Source organism: Malurus melanocephalus, unplaced genomic scaffold (genome assembly GCF_030028575.1).
Source record: "Malurus melanocephalus ecotype Western Australia unplaced genomic scaffold, MMel_1.1 scaffold_217, whole genome shotgun sequence".
NCBI classification, from domain to species: Eukaryota; Metazoa; Chordata; class Aves; order Passeriformes; family Maluridae; genus Malurus; species Malurus melanocephalus.
This window is the reverse complement of record NW_026623449.1, coordinates 55,616-77,038: the sequence shown is the minus strand read 5'-3', so window position 1 is coordinate 77,038 and position 21,423 is coordinate 55,616. Positions and strand designations below refer to the sequence as shown.

Here is a 21,423-nt window from a genome sequence, read left to right as displayed (position 1 = left end):
CTTCAACTCATGCAGGTTTAGTTTCTTATGACTGAAAATAGGCAACTGAGTTTCAGGAGAAAAGGGTCTGAGATCCAATGGAAATATAAACAGTTGGGAACTTTTTGTGGCCGCAAGAAGAACATTAAAAATGAAATAGGATGCAAGAGAAAAACACTACTGCACTGTCCAGCTACAACATAAGTTAAAGTGGTGGTGGATAAAACTTGGTACCCACTAATGGCTGATTTATGGCCTCTATGAAATGAATTTGACCCGTTTTCAGGGGAAAAGTACCCACATCACAAACCTGTTACTATAATTAKCAATGTTGATGGTAGTCCTAGCAAAAAGGACAAGGACTGAATGAGCCATCCTCTCATATGCAGAGGTGGCTTCTCAAGGTCAGGGACAAAACATACTACCAAAATAGTCTGAGAAAAGATGTACTGATGCTTTCATTTCCTAGGCTGTCAACCTTCCACCATTCTGAAAAATTCTGAAACAAATTAGTTTTAAAAAAACCCCAAACAACACACAGCACAAACAAACCAATTCATTTTCCCCCCTGGTTTTTCCTTTAAATTGACAAGTAAACCAGAAAAAGTGATTAGGCCAAGACWTAAGAATTTTGATAATGGAACATAAAGATCAAGTAAGAAAATAAGAGACTTAAAGTGCAAAAATGTACCCCCAAAGAGCCCCACATATTTCAAATTTTAAAAAGCCCCACAATAAAATAGCTGTTGTTGCAGGGATAGTTACAGCAGCTAAGGCTTCCCCTGCACAGTAATTCTAATTTATGGAGGATAGCCTGACAAATGTCGACAYTCTTTTCCTTACACTGGTAAAGTATCTCAGCAATCTACAACAAAAGACATGATTTTACCAGGTTTTATTTCTCATGCAAAATTCTTCATTACTATTATTATTCARCTCCTGTTATTCAGTGTTTGTCTTCCTAGTATGTCTAGGCAGGTAACTTACATGAGAAAAAACAGGTTAAGTCTCTGATTGTTAAAACTTGAAACATTTCCAAGACCCTCTGAGATGTTCYTGTGATGAATGGCACAGGTTAGAGTAGCTTTCAAATTAGCAGATAAGTCATTGTGCAGATAAAGACAAAAAATCAAAATTAGAAAAAAAGGACAAAAGACACAAAAGCCTTACTTGCTTCAAAATGTATAAGTAGTCTTAATAAGGATTAAAAAAATAGTCCCAATTAGCAGATGAACAGCTACCAAGAATCCCTATCTACCCACCTCTTCTTTTCATATTTTAATTTAAGTTTCAATCTTTGAAAAGCATTATCATTGGAAAGTATACAGGTTCAGGTAAAAGATTTTGTCTGGGAGCCTATATGACTTTTTTATGACATTAAGTTCATTAACACATTAACAAAAGGCATCATCAGGTGCCTTCTCCGCACCTTGATCTCGGTTTGAGATTGTTCAGTTTTGTATAAAGATTAAGAAGATGGATTTTAATCTAGTGATAGAGGCAATGTGTACACCTATCATTACAACTCCTCTGAGGTGTCTTGCAAATTTGCCTACTATAATTTCCCCATCTTTCTTATTATAGTCTCCTAAGGCTGCTCTTATTTCTCTGCCTTCTTTCACCTTCTGCCTTTCCTACRTTCATTGCTACACTTTGCTTTGTATTCTTATCCATTATCTCATTCCCTTACAGTTCATAWCTGGTTTGAAGGGACCAAAGTTAAGCTTTTAACCACAGGTATAACCACTCTTCCTTTCGTCATTCATTTCTAAACATTTCTAATGTAATATCTATGATTGCCAATGGACACAATCTTCTAACAATGTCCTTCCAGGTTTTGGCAACTTCCATGTCACATATCTGCTCTTGTCAAATTATACCAATGACTCTTCTCAGCTAGGCTTAATATCTGCACTTTATCCTCTGTCTCCTGGACATTTCTTTGCTCTTAAACCCAATAAAATTTTGGTGTTTGTTATCATTCTTAATTCCATTGTTTTCTGGTTGTGTATTTTTAACTGTCTCTTACAAATTTTAAAATGTGCGCTTCTCAAGATTATCTTCAAACATTTTGCAAATTTCTGGTAATTTCACAATGTTCCACCTCAACCTTTTCCTCCTCTGAATTTTATTTATTGAATGGGCTATCTCATCCATAAAAGCTAGAAAACAACTCACACTGTGCATACAGACCCTTAAATTCAGTATTTTTCAGAACCTCAGCGAGTGAGCTCATTGCATCTAAAGCAGCACAATGCATTGTAAACACAGGAAAAAAAATTGATGGTTATCAAATTCTAATTAAGAATGACACAGTATAAAAAAACCTCYGAATTTCAAAGGGTAAGAAAGCATTTTATGGAACCCTTTGGACATAACCAGACATTAATTCCAGTCTGCAATCTAGATGTAGCTTAGACCTTTCTCTGTATCTGCATAACTCAACTCTGCTGCTTATTCTCTCTGCAGAGCATCTCTAAGAAATTTCTCACCAATCCACTCAACCTCTTGACCATGTCATCATCACTTACATCTAAACATCACAATGCTGTTCTCTGTGCTCTTGGAAAATGCAGGCTTGGCATATTAATATTTATTCAGCAGGCTGCTGGCAAAGGTTGTTTTTCTTGCCAACAACCCTGATCTTGTCATTTTTCACTGTACTCCTTCAGGTAAGTTGCAAGTTGTCGTTTCCAAATGCTTCACAACAGTTCATTCCCCTATTTTTTATCTCTCATTCAATATTTAAAGGACAAGTCCCTTCTTTAATCAGCCCTAATGTCAGTCTGCATCYTCCACTTAACTTTTCAAGCAAGCACCTGTACAATTTTCTTCCACTACATTATCCACAACATTCACAAACTTACTCCATTATCCTTGAAACTGTCCTTTAAAATCGCACCTACAAAAACTGAGAAGAGGCTCTTGTGCCTCCAACTCTGCCTCTCATGGTGACTTCAGTTATCCTTGTAATTCTTCCTCACCGTATCTMTCTCTTGTCTTAGATCACAGATTCTCTAACATAAGCTGCCTTTTTGCTTTGTGTTTATACAATGTCTAGTACAACAATTCATGATGAAACCTCATCACATAAACATGGTAATATAAAAGAAGAAAAAACTGCCAAACCCAACTATGAGCCTCTTCAAATGATCCTCTCTAGGTTTCCCTGASTAAAAGTTCCTTCTACAAATTGTATTATAAAGCAGCACGCTTGCCTTGTTCCTTATCCTAAGAACATATTTTCTYTCTCTTATTTTGTACAACATATTTTGCTAAAATTCAGATGGGAACATTACAGCTTTGTCTACAAAACTAACAGTCCTAACATTTACACATTTGCTGTATTTCAAAAGCTACTAAATTTTGGGACATAATTAATGYGCTGCATGTAAATACAACTGTTACAGAATAATTTTTTTCATTTTGTAGACACATCACAAGCCGACACTCAGCACAAGTGTGGCTATTTATTTAAAAGAAGTGAGAATATCTTGTATGAAAAAGACATTAATAAAAAAATACCAGTGGTGTTTGYGAACATCCCTCCTCTACATCAATGCATGCTAAATCAGCCTTTATTTGGAAAGTGACTACTGTTTTTAGCAAGGGCCACGTAGTACGTTAGGAAAAAAAAAATTGATGGTTATCAAATTCTAATTAAGAATGACACAGTATAAAAAAACCTCCRAATTTCAAAGGGTAAGAAAGCATAAACATGTGTCACAACTGTACTGATAGGATCAGATTTGTGCAAAAATATGAAAGAACACAGTTTTCTGCTCCATGGAAAGTAGTTCATCCATGGGGAGGATAATCAAGGGAACCAGAAGAAAAAACCGAAGAATATGAAGTGAACAAGGCAGGTCCARAACAASTGAATAGAGGAAAAATTAAAAACCRCAGAGAAGATGTAGTTCACAGGTGTTTAAATTCTCAGGACAGAAGGGGCCACAATAAATATCCAAGATTTCAAATTTCTGTATCAAGCCCATATATCTCAGGAAATTAACACATGTGTTTCAGAAAGATTCAAACACATTCACTGCTTACGAAACTATCACTTGCCGTGGAAAGATGTTCTAATGTATTATCATTCTGTCAAATCTCTTTTTTTTCTAGACTGAATTTGCCTAGCTTCAATTTCTGTATCTTATTAGGTACTTGTAAACTAGATTAAAGACTGATCTTCTATTAAAGATCTTTTTCCTTCACATGAGACTTTCAGATCAAAATCAATTCATTTTTTAACAATCGTTTTTTTGACAAGTTACATAAACAGAGCTCTTTAACTCTCTCATTTCCAAACCCTGACTCGCTCTGCTCCCCCTGAACCTCATCCATTTTCAGTATCCTCAGTTAACATTTGAATAAGTATTAACTGAATATTAATTAAAGAAACAAAGACAACACTGCAAACCTCATTTTATCCAAAYTTAAAATTTGTCATGGCTAAGATTAGCTGAGAGTGCCTATGAAGGAGAGAACCTACTGAAAGTGTGTAAGATGCAGTTGATGACTGCCTACTAACGTAGAGCCAAAGTAGACAAGGAAGGGTAGACAAAGGTACAATGGTAACAACATAAACCAGCAAATAATGCATAAGTTATCTAAAATGATGGACACAAATAAGGAATTAAACAAACAATTTTTGACTCTACCATCTCCAGGAAAGTTCTGCGAAGAAAAATTTAAGTCTACTCATATCAGTGGTCTCCCCTAATTCTTTTGCACAGCCCAAGAGACTACAAGAGGARTTGTTTTACCAAGAACATGTTTTTTAAGCTAAGAAGAGACCATCATGATATAGTCATGATTTGAGGAAGAATTATTTRAAATAACACAATGTGATACTTCCAGACACCACCTTACTTTTCTCCCTGTTGTTCCAAGCACAAAGAAATTTCTTTACAAAGCTTGCAACTATCAAAATTTTCTCTTTATGTATTCTTATTTGGCCTCATAAAGACAGRCAAAACTACAATGCAATTTAAAATATACTTTATTAAGTCAACTCAACTTGGTGAAATACACAAATAGAAGAGGCTTGGAAATTTGTGAAAGTGAGATGGTACRATTAAATGGTATAAAAGATTATTAGATTATCCCTCCAAAAGCTGAAATTGCACCCACCTKAAGAAAGMATCACAAACTTGCAAAATTAAATAMAATAAYAAAATCAGGCAGAACAAAAATAAGTGAATTCTTCCTTTTGTGGTAAACCTTCCTGCCAACTGATAACTGGGATACAGAATGGGCATTCACAGAGGATGAGAATATTTCAAGAACTGAGATTAATTCTTTGCATCAGTGCAAAATATTTACTTCACTGTAGAAGAAACTGAAGACATTTCACCACAGAAGCCTTTTTTGATATGTCTTCTGTAAGAGAAAGTCTTGTTTTATAAACTCTGAGCCCTTCAAAGGCATTAACAATATTCAGRTAAGGGTGATCTGGGTAACACTTATAATTCCAAAAAGCTATTGCAAGGAGCCTCACTAACAATATTTTAGGCAAATGCACTGTCACTGGAGAAGAGTCCTGACATGGCAAAATAATACAACAAAAAAACAGGGAACAGGCTAGTAGCAAACGGTCAATTCTCACAGTGAAGGGAGATAATCAGCAGAGTTCCCCTGGGACCTGTTCTATTCAATGTGTTTACAAGAGATGAGCACCGAGGTGGCAAAGTTTGCTGATGTTAAGAAGTCACTCAAGACAGTAAGGCAAAGAGCAGAATGTGAAGGATTGCAGAAGGATGAAACTGAGTAATTGGACAATAAAGTGACAGATGAAATCCAGTGTGGATAAATGCAAAGTGCACAATGGAAAATAATTCTCACTTGATACAGGAAATGAAGGTCTCCAAACTGACCATCACTGGAAATCTCCTGATGTTGTGACAGACAGTGTCATGAAACTATTAGCTCTGTGCTCAACTGCAGTGAAAAAAGCAAATCACTGTTAGGCATTTTTAGAAGGGGAACAAAGAGCATAATTATTCCACTACATACACCTATTTATGCACACTTTGAATGCAATACTGATCACAGTCATCTGAAAATAAGTAGATTGAAATTGAAAAAGATATAGAGCAGGGCAGGTATGATCTCAGGTAGGAATGCTTTCCACCTGAGTTGAGCTTTCTGTGATAAAGAACTACAATTTCAGAATGGACATGAGCACACAAACCGTTCTTCCCACATATAAATGAAGTGATCAAATTAAGTGAACAAGAATCAGCAGCCTTTTYTTCCTAACCTAAGAGCAGGAAATGYTCCTTTTGGCAGCTTCCTCCTTACCAACAGATGCTGTCATGCAAGAGTGTTACTCGAGACTGGAAAACGAGTTGGAAGAAAAGGATTCCTTTAGCATCGCTAAGGTGACAAACACAATGAATTCAATAAAATGTTTTCAAAAAGTTTGAATTTAGCAACACTCAGGTCATTTTGATGAATGAAAATAGAGAGAGAGAAAACATTGATGGAACCTATTACATGACCAGTTGAACTTATTATATGACCAGTTGAAATCAAGAAGGTTATTAAGGTGACATATTTGAAGAACATTGCAGTCAGGGAAAATATTCATGTTGGCAATTGTAGAGAAAGGGGCAATTAATATAAGATCAAAATCAGGATGATATAGTTCCATACTCTTTTACTCAATTGAGACCTCATCCACTGTTATGCTGAATGCAATTTAGTATTTCTAAAGACTTTTTTTATTATAGATTTAGTTCTGGAAGCTTGTAATTGCATTAGATTGGTAAGCAACATTAAAATCTCAGATAGAAGTGTAATCTATCTGTTAGTCTTTAAGCAGAAAGAATTGTCCCTTTTGGTTGTATGGTCATTCATTCTTGATATGGGTTCTAAAGATGAATATAGAACGAATAAAGAGTATTTGATACATTATTACTAATCAAACCAAAGGTTCACTGCCACAAGCACTTCTCTTGCTGACTTGATGTTACATATCCTTATTTACATCCCATCTGGTGTGTAATCCCACTGAGGCAACTCTTWGCAAAACAATAGACTTGTCCATACATAAAACTCCACAGGTCCCATGTCAGCAATTGGWACACAACTCTTGGTCTTAATAGATTCTGTGTTCTCAGACAAAGAAATCCGAAGGAAGAACAAATTTCCTAGTCAGCAGGACAGATTGTCTGTTAACCTGCAGCCTTCCTCTTTGATAACGCTTTTCCATCATCATACTTGTAATAATGACAGTTTTTCAAAATTCTACTACCCAACCAGCTGTTTGAGGAAGATTTCCCTATTAAAACAAATAGAAGATGAAGAGCAGGGATTCCTTGACTAATTTAATGATTTGGACATATTAAAACAATGACATAATGCATGTCAAACCAGCAACAGTTGATGGCACAGAGAATGCTATCAGGACAGATCATATGCTAAGTCTTAGGGGACAAAAATGGGATTCATGGATAATTTTTGAACTGTGGAAAAAAAACTGTCAAGCCCATACATGGTTTTAATACCCTTTACTATGGCAAGACATTACTAGTAACTTGGTGGTACTACTGTACCTATTTCTAGTAAATAYCAGCAAGAAATCCTGGGCATTTTCATGAAAAATAAAATAGAATTGTATAACCACTGCGAAGTAAACTGTTTACTAAATATCTATTATTACATTATAACACATAATATGACAAACTGCCAGTTTGGCTTACATTACCATATTTTTAAACAATAATCAGGAGTTGGCAGAGAGCTAGATAAGTGCTCATTTACTGCATTTTGTATAAATCGAAACAAATAAATGTATAGCAGGTTGTCCTAACCTAACGTCTCTTGGCTGATACCGGATTGTTCCTTTTTGCTCCATACATGTTTTGGCATATTTTCCAAATAAACTGCAAATTAAATGTCCAGAACAGTCACAAACTGACTCTCATATTGAGAATTTCTGCTCCTGTGCAAGGAAAGGAGTACAAGATCCTGACATAAGACAAAGGTGCTGTGAGAAGGATCTGTCCTGAATGAATCTTTTGTATGGAAAGAATCTTTCAACTCCAYGGGCCGCTGTGAAGTTGCAAGACTGGACACTGTTTAAATGACACATTACAGCAAAGAACATCCCTTCTCCAGATTAAACTGATGCTCACTAGTCACTTACATACGTCACTATATATTCATTTGCCTGCAAGATCTGATCAACATAAAAGAAGTCACTGAATGTCACTTTGCACACCAGTGTTGCATTCTTCCCTTCAAAACACTCATACATTCTCTTCATTTTCTTGTGGGTTTTTTTCTTCATGTTTTTCTCCCCATAACCACTATGTAACTAAGGCTYTCATCTTTAGGAAAAGTGAATCAAGGTTACTTCAGACTTTACATCAGCCTTTTCAAGGCATTAAGAAGGGATCATATAACTTTATTACTGCATCACAATGTTACTGAATCTCTAGGACTGATCAATCCATTAGAGAATAATTTGAATACTCATTTTATAAAACTTGTTAAAACAAATCTCCAAAAGCCTTAAGAATGTAGAACTAAAAATCAAATCAAATGTTTATTATAATGAGCCTCTTGCTTTTATATAGTACTTCACATTATTTTGTAATTTCATTATTTTATTTATGCAAATAAGGCCTCAAATGCTATTGCACTCAAGAAGTTAAACACTTGACATTTTTATTCCTTAAAATGCAACATTTTATGATGTCTAGATATGTTTATTAATTAGTGATTATTAACACCCAGTAAACAACATCATGTCTTGTAAAAACACAATCTTTCTTCACAGCATGAGGCTGAAATCTATTATTCACTGATTCCATATGCTGAAATACACTCAAATGATCACAAATGACCTTAAGCATTAGATAAATGTAAATGAGGACAGGGTAGAAAATGTGCTTTTGATTGATATCTAAAAGACCAGGTTTGAAGTCTTGGCAAGGGATGAAATCTGAAATCTCACAGAAAGTATAGAGCAACTGGAAATCTAAAAATATCAAAGCTTCTGGATGGACATACTGCATAGACTCTCCTCAGCAGAGTGTCTGAGGCTGCTCACAAGAGGTGTTCAGCACATGGAACCYGAAAGCCCATTCCTGGGATCCACATGGCCTTTGTTGGCTTGGCAAGGTTTTACTAGGATGCAGATGCTTCTAAGTGCATAAGTTACATGCACATACACCCTCATGAAGGTAGAATTCTTCCAGTCCTAACTGCTCACTTAAACAAACTTCTCTACACTGAATGGCTGCATAAGCACAAAGTGAAATTATGTGAGTGATAGCCAGTAAAACTGCACAGGTTTAACCGTCTATGCAAGTATGCTGATTCTGCATTAACAGTTTGCCTTTCTCAGCCCTTTTGCAGCTTTACTTTCGTCAATTTTAGAAGGACTGAGTGCCCTCCTGCAATGTGAGTCATCAAAAAAAAATTTAGATACACAAATAGGAATGTACTATTTGCTCTTGGGTAATCATTTTCTAATTCTTAACCTTATACCACAAAGCTGAAGTGCTTTATAATTTGCTTTTAAAGTACTGCAAGAGACGAATACTTCGTGCTTGGTTCCCGTGCTCCCCATCTGTCCTCGCAGTGACAACACAATAATGATCACACAGGCAGGATGACCAAAAATCCTCCCACGGATGCCCCAATAACATCTGCCTGAGGGGCAAATGGGATTTGTTGCCACCCTAAATTCTCAGAGCTATTTAAAATGAAACCTGTCTGTGTTTCAGATACATTCATTCCAATCCTCATTTTCAGTACAATGGGCAATGTTGACTCAGAAGCTGACAAATTTCAACCATGCACTAAATCATAGGTTGAAGAGACATAGAGTATATTAAAAAAAGATTAAAAGGAAAGAGAGGTTGTGTCACCAAAATTAATCATACTGTATTTGCTATTTTTTTTTTAATACTTCTAAATGTCTGTCTTGCATTACTTACTTACTTATCTATAAACCTGTGTCAGCATCATAACACAGGTCACACTTTCACACACATTTCACATCTACATTAACACAAAAGTACATGCACGAATCAGTAAAAAACTTCAGTAGAATCTTACCAGCTTGACACTTTCTGAGCCTTAAAGATGCCGGCATTTTGGTTTCTTGTGATGATCTCATTTACATCTGCAGTATAATTGTTAAGAAAAAAACAACCAAAAACTAGCACAATAATAAAAACAATAAACCCAACACTTTTCTGTTTCTAATGCCTTCATATTGTCTCTTATCTCTTTGTTCTTCTTTAATCTGTGCTGAGTCAGTGTTTTTTCAGAAGCATAGACTTYACATTGCTACTCCAGCACATCAGCRTATCATCTCCTTATATCTAGCAGCAATTTGCCCTAGTTGCCTACCTCTATTTGCTCATTTATTTAAGGAATTTCTAGCCCTGTAGCTATAGAGTGAAGTGAAAAAAGTTTTCCCACACCTTATATATATTTAAAGGCAACTATTTACAAATACAAGAATTATAACCATGGAGAACTGATTTTTTTTTGCACAACCACTGAATGTTCAGTTTAGTTTGTGCTGTTTTTCACTGTATCACTATACCAATGCTGAGATTTTGGACTCTTAGGTGCTTTGAGAACCTGCCCACAAGATACACATCTTTGTTCCTGGCTCTGTCTGGGTRAATCCACCACACAACAGGAGCACCTTAATCTATAGGTAAAGGAGTTTCTAGTCCAATTGCTTTCTTGAGAATGGTTTTGAACCACTTTAAAAAAGTTCAAGGCAATAAATGCCTTTTCTTCCCCTTAGATATCACAACAGATATAGCAGCTTTGTGTCTCAGTTTCTTGTAGTTTGAAAGATCAGGTCACAAATTTGGGTAGACATTCGGGCAGGTTAAAGCAAGGGTTATCAAGGAAAAGTTTCAGAGGAACTTGAGCCCAGTCATCTAGCCATCAGGATAGAAAAATAACCTCCWTAATCAATCATTCGTGGTTAGTGCGAAGCCACCAGACAGAAAAGGTGTAGCAAGTAAGTGAAAACTATTTGTTACTCAGTTTGAATCCAGACATACTTTTGCATACTTTCAAATGTAAATAATTATCTTTAATGGACCTTTTTGGTAAAGATGTAAATGATACTCCATTTAAAGTGGAGGAAATCTGATGCTAATTAGGAGGATGTTTCTAGGTTCACAAAATATGTCAGATCTTTCAAAAGTGCTCTTACAAGAAAATTGAATATGAGAGCCAGGCTAATTTGAAATATCACTGATATATCTCTTTCTTTGCTTTGATATATCTTTTTCTTTGCTTTGCTGAAATCCCATAATTGGCCTTCCTAACAGAGTTGGTAATTTAAGAGAAGTTATTTCAGGAAAGCCGCTATCCAAACACTGGAAAAGACAACTGGTATTTTGTGAAGTCAAAAACTAGAAATGGAATGACAGAAAACTGGTTTAAACAAATCTCTGTAGTTCAGATGTGCCTTTTAAATCTTTTTCACAATATGACGAGTAGTAAGTGAATGATCTATACCTGGGCAGCAAAAGGAAGGCATCAATAACTCCATGAGCAAAGCATGTTACTTTTAAATAGGGGGAGAAATAACATTGTTGGTAAATTAGCTACACCACCCAAATTATGTAACTGAGCAAAACCATTAATAATGCTTATAAACACGTTAACACTAGCTTTTCTAAATAATTTATGAGCCCATGTCTTCGGGCATTCAGGCTAAACATGACCCTTCTAACMTAAATTTCCCAGGACTGTTGAAAGATCCATACACTGTATTTTAATGGCCATTATASTGTACTGCAACAATGTTTTGTATTATTGATGCTTTCAGTAGCTCAAGTCACAGTGCATGGTGTGAAAMAGAGCTAAGGCAGAAAGTACACAGCATCTCTGAAACAGAAGACAATTTTTGCTAAAATGAACYTCATCCTTGGATTCGGACACATCAAAGTGAGTAAAGATGCTTCCAGTATTTTGAGGAAATAAAATTTGATGTTCATGACTGACTTATGTCACAGATATTACCTAAGTTGGAAATTTTGTATCTGAATGCATATCACTCAAAATTACAATGGGGGAAGAATCTGATAACTTTGTCYATGTATATCTTTATTATTCACTTGAAATGTCTATATTTTTAATCTTAATATTTTCCTGATTTAAATGATACAGAAATAACTTAGAACACRCTAAATCAACAATAAAGTTCTGAACAAGATGGCAAAAGGAATGTAATCTGYCTTTATTTTATTGATTTTGCAATATAAATGATTTAGTTAATCAATTAAAACCTGCTCATGATAAGCAAAAGAAGTTAGAGTGAAGTCTTTTAAATGGTCTAGAAACTCAATCATAATATCCTTTTAAAAACCTCCATAAACATCATACTTCATACATAGCAATATATTTCACAGTGAGAAGGTTGGGATGACAACAATTRTTTGAAATTTACTTGTAACTGACAATGATTCATAAAATGTTTTTTACTTTCTAATGTTTTTATAATGTATCCTAATATAGATACTGAAAACATACATAGAGAATACTTCACGTGGCGGTATGAAATGGAGATTAATAGGAAGCACATCAAAAATTAAAAGAAAAATCAAATCCTCAAAAGCTTGAGATTTCACAAAGCAAAGCTGTTAGTTATGCTCACTGAATAGTGATAGCAACAACAAAAACAACAATAATTATGATGATGTTGATAATACAAAGCCAGATTCTCAGATGCAATGCACTATTGCCAGGTCGATTTTCAATTACATTTCACTGATGTATTCATTTGTTTCTTAATGTGCTCATCTTGCCCATTAAGAATAATTAGCAGGCTTGCTTGGTGATTTCCTGGCTTCTGACAGGGATTTTTTTCTTTTTTGTTGACAACCACTTTTACTTTTTGGAAAGTAATTTTTGGATATTATAGTATGACTGGCATGTAATTTAAGCTTCCTAAGAAATTTAAAGGGAAGAGGTAAACAGTAATTTTAAAACAAGATTATTTTAATCTATAATACCTACATAAAAAGCRTAATACTAGGCATTAACTATTCCTGAAGAGCAGAATCTAGAAAAGAAAACAGTATTTTATCCCACATTACCTTAATTTGGTATGCTAAACAATTAAAAAATACCATCAGCAATAGTAAGAACTAACAAAAGTACATCATTTGTTGTCAGTGACACTTRGGGTGAATGCTATTTCCAACTACACCTAAAATTCTATCCTGGTTTCAGTGAGTCTAGTGTGGCTGAAACAGACCTAAATTTAGCCTAAACTTCTATTATAGCCAGYCACTATAGAAAAGAGTGCAAAAGAAAATTACCATAACACGGATCATAAAATTACTACTGAAGTCCATAACATATAAAATGCAACATAAATTTTATTATGTGCACTTTTAAGAATACATTTCACCTACATGGTAAAGTTCGTAGCCTGCTGCACTTTGGCACCCTGCTAATATTAAGCCCATTGTAAAATCCAACACAATAAAAGCACTTTGAATGCAGAGCCTTCTGAGCACCAAATGTTAAAAAAGAAAAATAAATTCCTGTTAGAGCAGTCCACCAATCGTTTCTCTGAAAGGGATTCACTATGTGAATACAGATGAAGATCTCTTGTAAGACTTTTGGAAACAGAAGACATTTCTAAAACATATTGTGAAAAAATAAGGTGTGATAATCAGATAACATTAACAATATCTTTTTCAGGTATAAAAGCACTTTTATTTGYTTAATTCCAAAGACTGAGTGAATATTTTAGCACTCACCAATTTTCCTTGTTATATAAGACCTCTACATTTCAAAAAAGTTCAGGTATATTTATGGAATCTGCTATGCAAGACATTTGCTGACTTGATGATTACTGAGCCCACCTGAAGCTTTTTGTGGGTAAAATGACCTTTYGTTAAATACCTTTATGTCTATACAACATGAGTTTGTTTTGTTAGGCTAGTTTTGAAACACTTCTCCCATATTTTTCATCTTCATAATGATAAGGAAGAACGATTGGAAGGGGTGAGGCTGAATAAAATACAGAGAATAATGAATACTTCCTCCTCAAGACACAAGTCTAACACACCAGAATTTAACAAAATAAGAATCCCTGGAACACAGGTGAGAACTTGTCTTTTTAAGAAAAAGGAGACTTTTAGCAGGCTTACTTCAAGTTTTAACAGATATKATCTAGGATTGACTGTATTTAACATGAAATTGTTCAAACGTTGTCAGCAGTTATAGCTACCTCACTTACCTCTGAGAAAGTGTTTTAAAAGGGAGGATGTAATATTATTGCCTTGAAATGTCTCCTGTTTTAACATCAGCAACTGCAATTTATTTAAGCCACGGATTAGTTTAACTTATTTCTTTACTAAGTACTYACTGTGTTAGCTTTCAAATACATACAAAACTCAAATAGAAATAATTMTGATGCTGCAGTGGCCAAAACCTGAAAAATTAGCCTGCCTTAAAATGTAAATGAAAATATTATCAAGGAACAAAAGCAAACAGATATCTTCCTTTTTTTCCTCTCAATTTCTAAGGGCTATTAGTATTCACTGTATATATCTGTTCTTGTTCTGTGCTGATATTTAATGTGGCCACAAATTATGCTCACTCATTCTCTCGCTTAGCCCAAGTCCAGTTCAATTTTCTGAACTATATGTTCATATTAGAAGGACATAATAGSAATTTATTCTAATATAAGGAATACAATAAAATACTTTCAACAGGRGACAGAGGAGTTTTGCAATCTTACATCAAGATAAATAGTGATAAATTGATAATTGATTAAGCAGACTAAATGGGTAATTTGTAGGCAGTTATAACTTAGCAGCAACAATGAAACGTTTCAACACACACTGCAAAAGCTCTGACAGTGTACAAATCCTGGGTATGTTTTAAGAGGCTACTATTTGAAAGTAGGAAAAAAAAATCTAGCTCTTGTGCAAAACATGAAGGAGCTAATGATTTGATTCCCTGCTACACCTTCTATAACATGCAGCGTACATACACGAATCTTCCAGCATTCAACCACACAATAAATATTTACTACTGTACATGTTCTATACCAACATGTGCATTTTTAATTATGGAGAAAATGTGGCATTTATTATGGGGGAAGCTGCTGCTTTGTTCAAGATATTCCACATTTGTTTTTTAATTACTTATGTGAGGACTTTTCCTTAATATGCCCCATGCTGTCTGTCTTTATATTGATTGTTACTCAGCCAGTAAAAAGGAACGAGCACAACAAACCAGTTTTCTATCTGAATAAGGATACTTTTGATGGCCTTTTCATTTCCATCAGTTAACAGAACTTCTTTGACATCTGCAGAAATAGCAACCTGAAAAAAAGAGCACAGCAAACAATGAGCAAATATGCTTGTCTGTGTGGAAGTGAAGACAGGAGTGACAAGCCTTCAGTATCATGCTTCCTCACCTATTTCTCTGTAACAATCTTCAATCTTTTTTCATTTTATGTCTGCATTATTTTAATCATTCAATCAAATCAGTCAATACTTTTATCATTCCATTTGCGGGAGCCTCTATCTTGCTATCATTCTGTTCCGTAATTGCATTGTGACAGCCGATGATGGTATTCTGAGAGGCTTTCATTTGCGGGCTTCTGTTTATCTAGTAGAGCCATCATACAAGGCTGTCACTCTGCCTTTCAGCTTGCTTCTGTCTGACTGCCTGATGCCCTTCATATAACTTTGCATTGCAGGCAGATGGCTTTGTAAGGGTAATTTTTTTGTGAGCTTTGACATGCTCGCACATTGGGCTGTAACCTCGACACATTGTATAAGAGCGACAGGTTTGTCAAATGCCAATCAGTGTAACAATATGCTTTTATTTGTAGAGACATAAAAACTTGTCTAATGCACTGCACTGCTACATAATATCTCCTGAATACATGACTCAGAACCCAGAGAATGGTGAACGACTCTCCTGAATGGCCAATCTAATTCAAAAGAATCTAATTACCGAGAGCTCTGGATCATGTTTGTTGGTGTAATAATGCAGGCAAAACATTAGCAGCTATATCATGGTGCTCCAACTGTGATTCGCCAGGCTATTCCTGTATCTTAGCAAATGGGACTATAATCTGAAAAAAAAAAAAAAAGCTTCGGCTATGGCAATGAAAGACAGACCGTACGTGGCCTGGAATGTCACAACAAAAGATATTGACTACACCGAGGTAAAATGTTTCTGCTCATCGAGGCAACCATAAAATCAATATGATACGAAAGCAAGTCAATCTAGAAGGTCTCTCAAGACTCTGCAGCTTGACCGCAGCTGAGGCTGTTGACAGTTCTCTGACCCAGCAGTTGGAGGCACTGGAACATTTTTCCTTTTGTTTCTTCCTCTGAATGGGATTGGAATTGAGAAAAGACCTACCATGAGCCCAGCCAAGCATGTCATGCCACCCCCTAGCTCACACACAGCAAGGTCCCTGAAAGAGAGAAAGGAAATGGTAGAACCCATACAAATTAGATGAAAATGGTCAGAGAGACATATATGTTACAAGAACAAATTGCCATCTGCAGTAAGAACTGAGCTACCAGGAAGTTGTAGAGACATGACTAGGCTACCTCATGTCGTTTTGCGTTTTAAAAATAATTATGAAATAGAAAAGTCACAAAGCAGGCAAATCAGTGGGGGTTCCCTCATTAGTGTTCAGTGCAACATTACCACCGCTGAGCTGAAAAATCTGAGAAGGTTCCCTTTTTTCCCTTGTCAATGGCTCTGTCTTTTAGAACTAAACTAGCTAGAGTAGCGAAAGATAATTGTTAGGAAAGGATAACAATGTTAATCCACATTCATTCTTGCAAAAACAGCTAGAGAAGTAAATGGGGAAATTAATATTATTTATATATCTCTCCATATAGTTATGCCTAAAAGCCTTTTTATATTAAAAAGAGAGAAGTTTTAAAGCAAGCTCGATACCACAAAATAATTACACACGAAGAAATCCGATCCTTCAATTAGCACTTAAAACTGCAAGTGACCTACAAACAATGCTGTTATGAACAACGATGGGAACAGCAAACGGTTAAGCCTCAGAAAACTAAACGAAGTTAGTGTCAAGAGCCTAAACTGAGCCCGATCAAAGGGCTGAATGCATGGTCTAAAAGGCTGCTTTTAACTTAGACCATACTGTGCTGTTATTAAGACGTGCATGTGAAATATAATTTGGCGCAGAGAGTGTGCCGGATGGGAGCTTGCAGGGGGAGCCATAAAGAATGTCCTCCAGAGCCGTGGCCTGCCCCAGGAGGGAGGAGGGAGGGATGCTGACCCCGCACCGAAACTGTGTGAAGCAGCGTCTGGGGCAAGGCAGAGCCTCCRTTTAGGAACACGCTGCTTTATAGCAAAACCTGCGGCAACTGTTACAGCTGGCAGGAGCATTCCCATTGAGACACTTCTGACACAGGCAGAAAATGGAATTTCAGCTAAACAGTTTGGTTGGGTCTGGTTTTGGGGTTTTTTTTTTGGTTGATTTTTTTTGGTGCACCTTTTCTTCCCCCCTAAAACATCAACATATGAAAGTCTATTTTTAGCTGATAAGGTCCCATCCCTACTCACTCAACAGTGATATTTAGGAAGAACATCTAGGATGCCATATCAGTATCAGTATACACATGCTGATATTTTGTTCACTGAGGCGAGTGGACTAGCCTGTGTGGCTGTATAATAAAGCTCGCTGTCTGGATGGGTTAGATTTATTTTTCTTAGACAACACAAATTTTATTTGAAAAAAGTCTAGTTGTCCTATTTAATCAAAATGAGACAAAAYACAGACATAGTTTGGAGGAAAAAGCTGCATATAAGCCCAATAAGAATGCAAAACAAATATGGGAAATTTGCAATTTGGGTTTTAAACAGAATGATTATAGTTTTTTCCCAAGTAAGTTTTAGTTTTTCTAATCGAGTGTATTATATATTAAAAGTATATATTTATGGTTATATATAAGACTTGCAAGGCACTTAATTCTTTATAAGAATCATACCTAAAGTATCCAGGGTGAGTTTTTGAGTACATTTTGAACCAATTATTTTTTTTGTACATAATATATGAGCATACACATACACACATATACACATGAGTATTTCTGCATACAAAATTTATTTCAGTGCAAAGTTCCCTTATTAACAAATTTTAAAAGCTGTATCTGTCTATCAGGATTCTTTAGTGATATTTATTAACGGGAATTAAAAGAAACTCTACTCTTGAGAGTACACTCAGGAGGGCATAATCCTATGAAATCGAGATGTGAAACTGCCCATTTACTCCATGGAAGTTTGACTCTTGTCTGAGTATCACGGCTTGCATACCCAAACCAGGAAAATACCCTTTGAGTGAGCAGCACAGGGAGGTTTGCTGTGAGGGGCCCTGGAAAACAAGCAGAGCATATGAGCATGGGGCCGCACAGCAAAGTGCTATAGGGACACCATTACAGCAGCAGAAGTCACACAACTGAGCTGGGAGCAGCGCCCAACCAGCCTGGGAGGAAGGAGCAGCAGCGCCCAGATGAGGTGTATGAGCCGCCTCCTCTAACGGGCCAGGCACAATTCGGGTGGTGGAGGGAGTAGAAATGAGCTCCATGAACCTGGGCACATTTTGGTGCCAGTCCTTGATTTCAGACAGGAAGCTAAGCAAGTTGCTCATATGGTAAAAGAGGCAAAGGCTTACAGTTTGGTGTTCCTTTTTTTACCAACATCATCTTTACACAAACTGGGATTTCGTATACTCCAAGCTGGTTTACTCGGTATTAACCTTACACACTCTCTCAGAACACAATTTATGCCTCCAAATGCATTGGTATAATGGCTTTTCTTGCACCCCATTCATCCTCCAGACAATGAAACTTCAAGGATTTCCAAGTGCAAATCTCAGTATACTCAAGGGGAAAGAAAGTGGATGCAGGATGGATTTTATTTTTAGATGTTCATATTGGAGCCTTGATAACTGTTTTCTGCAAGTTAGAAAATGTGAAAAAACTCAAAACTGAATAAAAGTGAAGGATATTTCAAAACTATTTCACAACRCTTAAATACAGGTGCAAATTCCTCTTACTATATGCAGTGATTACTATGTATTTTATCAGATAATATTTTGCTTGCTTTTGCAACAGATGGCAGTTTAAAGAATATCTTCTTTTTCCTGACCTTCACAATCAGCAGTGATCGATTGGAGCTTCACTTTTGTTTCCCAAAAATCAAAGTGAAATAAAACGCCTTGAGTGGAAATCAAAAGTCTTTGACATATAGCAGAAAGCTTGCTGTGCAATATTAGTACCCAAAGGCAGCTCASAATTCTTTGTTAAGAGCAACATGCTTTCACCTTGAACATTTTAAATTTAATCTGAAGACTTAAATCATAGCAAACTTTACCATGCAGATACAATAAAACTAAGAGATTGGAAAATATCTTTTTATGTTTAACTCTGTACCTGAATATTTCATTATGCTTTAGGCAGTAGTAAGCCAGCACTTCTTCAGATGGCCAGAGACCTATAAAACAAAGATATTTGCCTTCTCAGAACAGATATTTTTTGGTCTAAAATAACGTTTGAATGTATATTACCATTTGCAGACTTTTACCCACTGTTTTATTTTCTAAATTTGCCATAATGCCATGGAATAAAGAAAAAAAAAAGCTATGATTTAAGCATTGGAATTTAATATTTCATAGATTTCATCACAATGATCAGAAATTCATAGATACATTCACACACGCACAAACACACACATATATCTAYACACATGCATGTAATAATCAAGACTTTAAAAGTCATATAAAATTTAATTCACCTTGTCCATTCACATGAACACCAACCTGTTTGTACCAGGCCAGATGCAAGGCCAACCTTGTCTTGTAGACTGTTTCCAAGAAGGGACAGGAGCCCTCTTGTTTTTCATTAGCTACATTATCATCATGCTACTGCCACTCAATTTCTTCCCAGTTTTTTATTTAGCTCCTTTTGTCTTAGTTTTTTTTTGTTAGGTCAGGCATCAGTCTGACTGAGATGACCAGCAGCAAGGGAGATGACCAGCAGTAAGGGAGATGACCAGCAGAACATGCTAAGGACAGATCCAGGACTAGAGCAATAAAACAGTGTGATTTCCAGTTGTGGTTCAAGAAGTTCAGAAGGAGAAGAAGAAATACAAGTGGTAAGTTCTGCTTAACAGGCACTGAAGGATTTTCTAGTTATTCTCCTGCTAACAGTACTGTGGTAAATTTTCCAGAGCTGTACCAGGAAGTGCTACAGTCTGACCTTGCTGTATAAAGAAACCCCTCCTCTCTCCTTTTCTACTTGCCTTCGTGCCATTTTAATCTGAATTCCCATAGTTTTCCCATGGAAATAGCCAGGAGCAATCACACATTCTTCACCTAATCTGTATTATTCATCAATTTATTAGCTTCCATCATAACACAGAGAGGTCATAATCAACATTGACAATTACTTGGAGTCTTCCATGTAAATTTTATTCCTTCAAAACCAGCCTCTCATAAACTGGCTTTTTTGCCACACCAATTTCCCACCTGGAAGGCCCAGCTCAAGTGCCGTGGCCCACAGAGAGGGCAGCACAAATCCTGGGTGCCTTGCACGCTCTCCTGCAGGCACCAGGCTCCATGGCTGGAAAAAGCCTGGGGAAAACAGATTCAGGCACATGACTTWCGTCTGCAAAGGTTTCCAAAGTTAAAAGAGGATGAATCAAAAGTATATGCAGCCAAATTCTGGCTGTATGTGTTTTTCATCTGTGGTTGCTTAGCAATGAAAAACCATGTTTACATGTCTGTCCACTGGTCAGATCCAGATACAGATTCCCCCCTCCACCAACACATGACATTATGAATTAATGAGACATAAACTTCATATTATGAACTACAGACCWTTCAACAGTTCCAGCAAACTTATTTGACACAGAGAACATCCTTTAGATATTTCTAGACAAGTTGAATGCCATGCAGATTACTATGCATGTGTATTCTTTAGAACTTCTTTAGTTATCAAGACTAAAAACATCACTACATTTTTAACAGAAGCAGAATTTTGGGAGAAAACCTGTCATTCTTTGAATCACTTAGAGCCTGACTGAAACCATCATCAATATAATCCTTCCTTTCCATCCAGTAAGTATTCTGAATTACCCTTACTCATAGYGAGAAATAATGAAAACTTAAAAATGTCTTGACTGCATGCAGCTCAAGCAAAAGCCAAGATAGGATTTATCCAAAACTTTGCATTACAAAGATCTTTAAAGAAAAAAAAAATAGAGTGATGGTACATATGTATGACAAAACCACTAATGCAATACTTATATTTGTCCTGTTTATGACAATTCAGGCTGATCAGGTGTTTTTGAAAGTGCTGTTTTGYTTAGACTTGCTAAGGGTTAAAATAAAACATTTCCACAAGACTACCCATTCTTTAGTGAAATATACAC

General features: G+C 36.0%; 1 protein-coding gene across 1 annotated transcript in view; it reads right to left on the bottom strand.

Annotated features, from left to right (window-relative positions):
• Positions 1–21,423, bottom strand: part of CAMKMT (calmodulin-lysine N-methyltransferase) — a 47,962-nt gene that overhangs the window by 25,676 nt on the left and 863 nt on the right. Inside the window, exons 2-6 of the mRNA XM_057374148.1 lie at positions 20,519–20,623; positions 19,425–19,485; positions 16,372–16,426; positions 15,254–15,317; positions 10,054–10,120 (exon numbers count right to left, since the gene is read on the bottom strand). Of these exons, the coding sequence (XP_057230131.1) occupies positions 10,054–10,120; positions 15,254–15,317; positions 16,372–16,426; positions 19,425–19,485; positions 20,519–20,623 (352 nt within the window). The remainder of the gene's footprint in view (positions 1–10,053; positions 10,121–15,253; positions 15,318–16,371; positions 16,427–19,424; positions 19,486–20,518; positions 20,624–21,423) is intronic.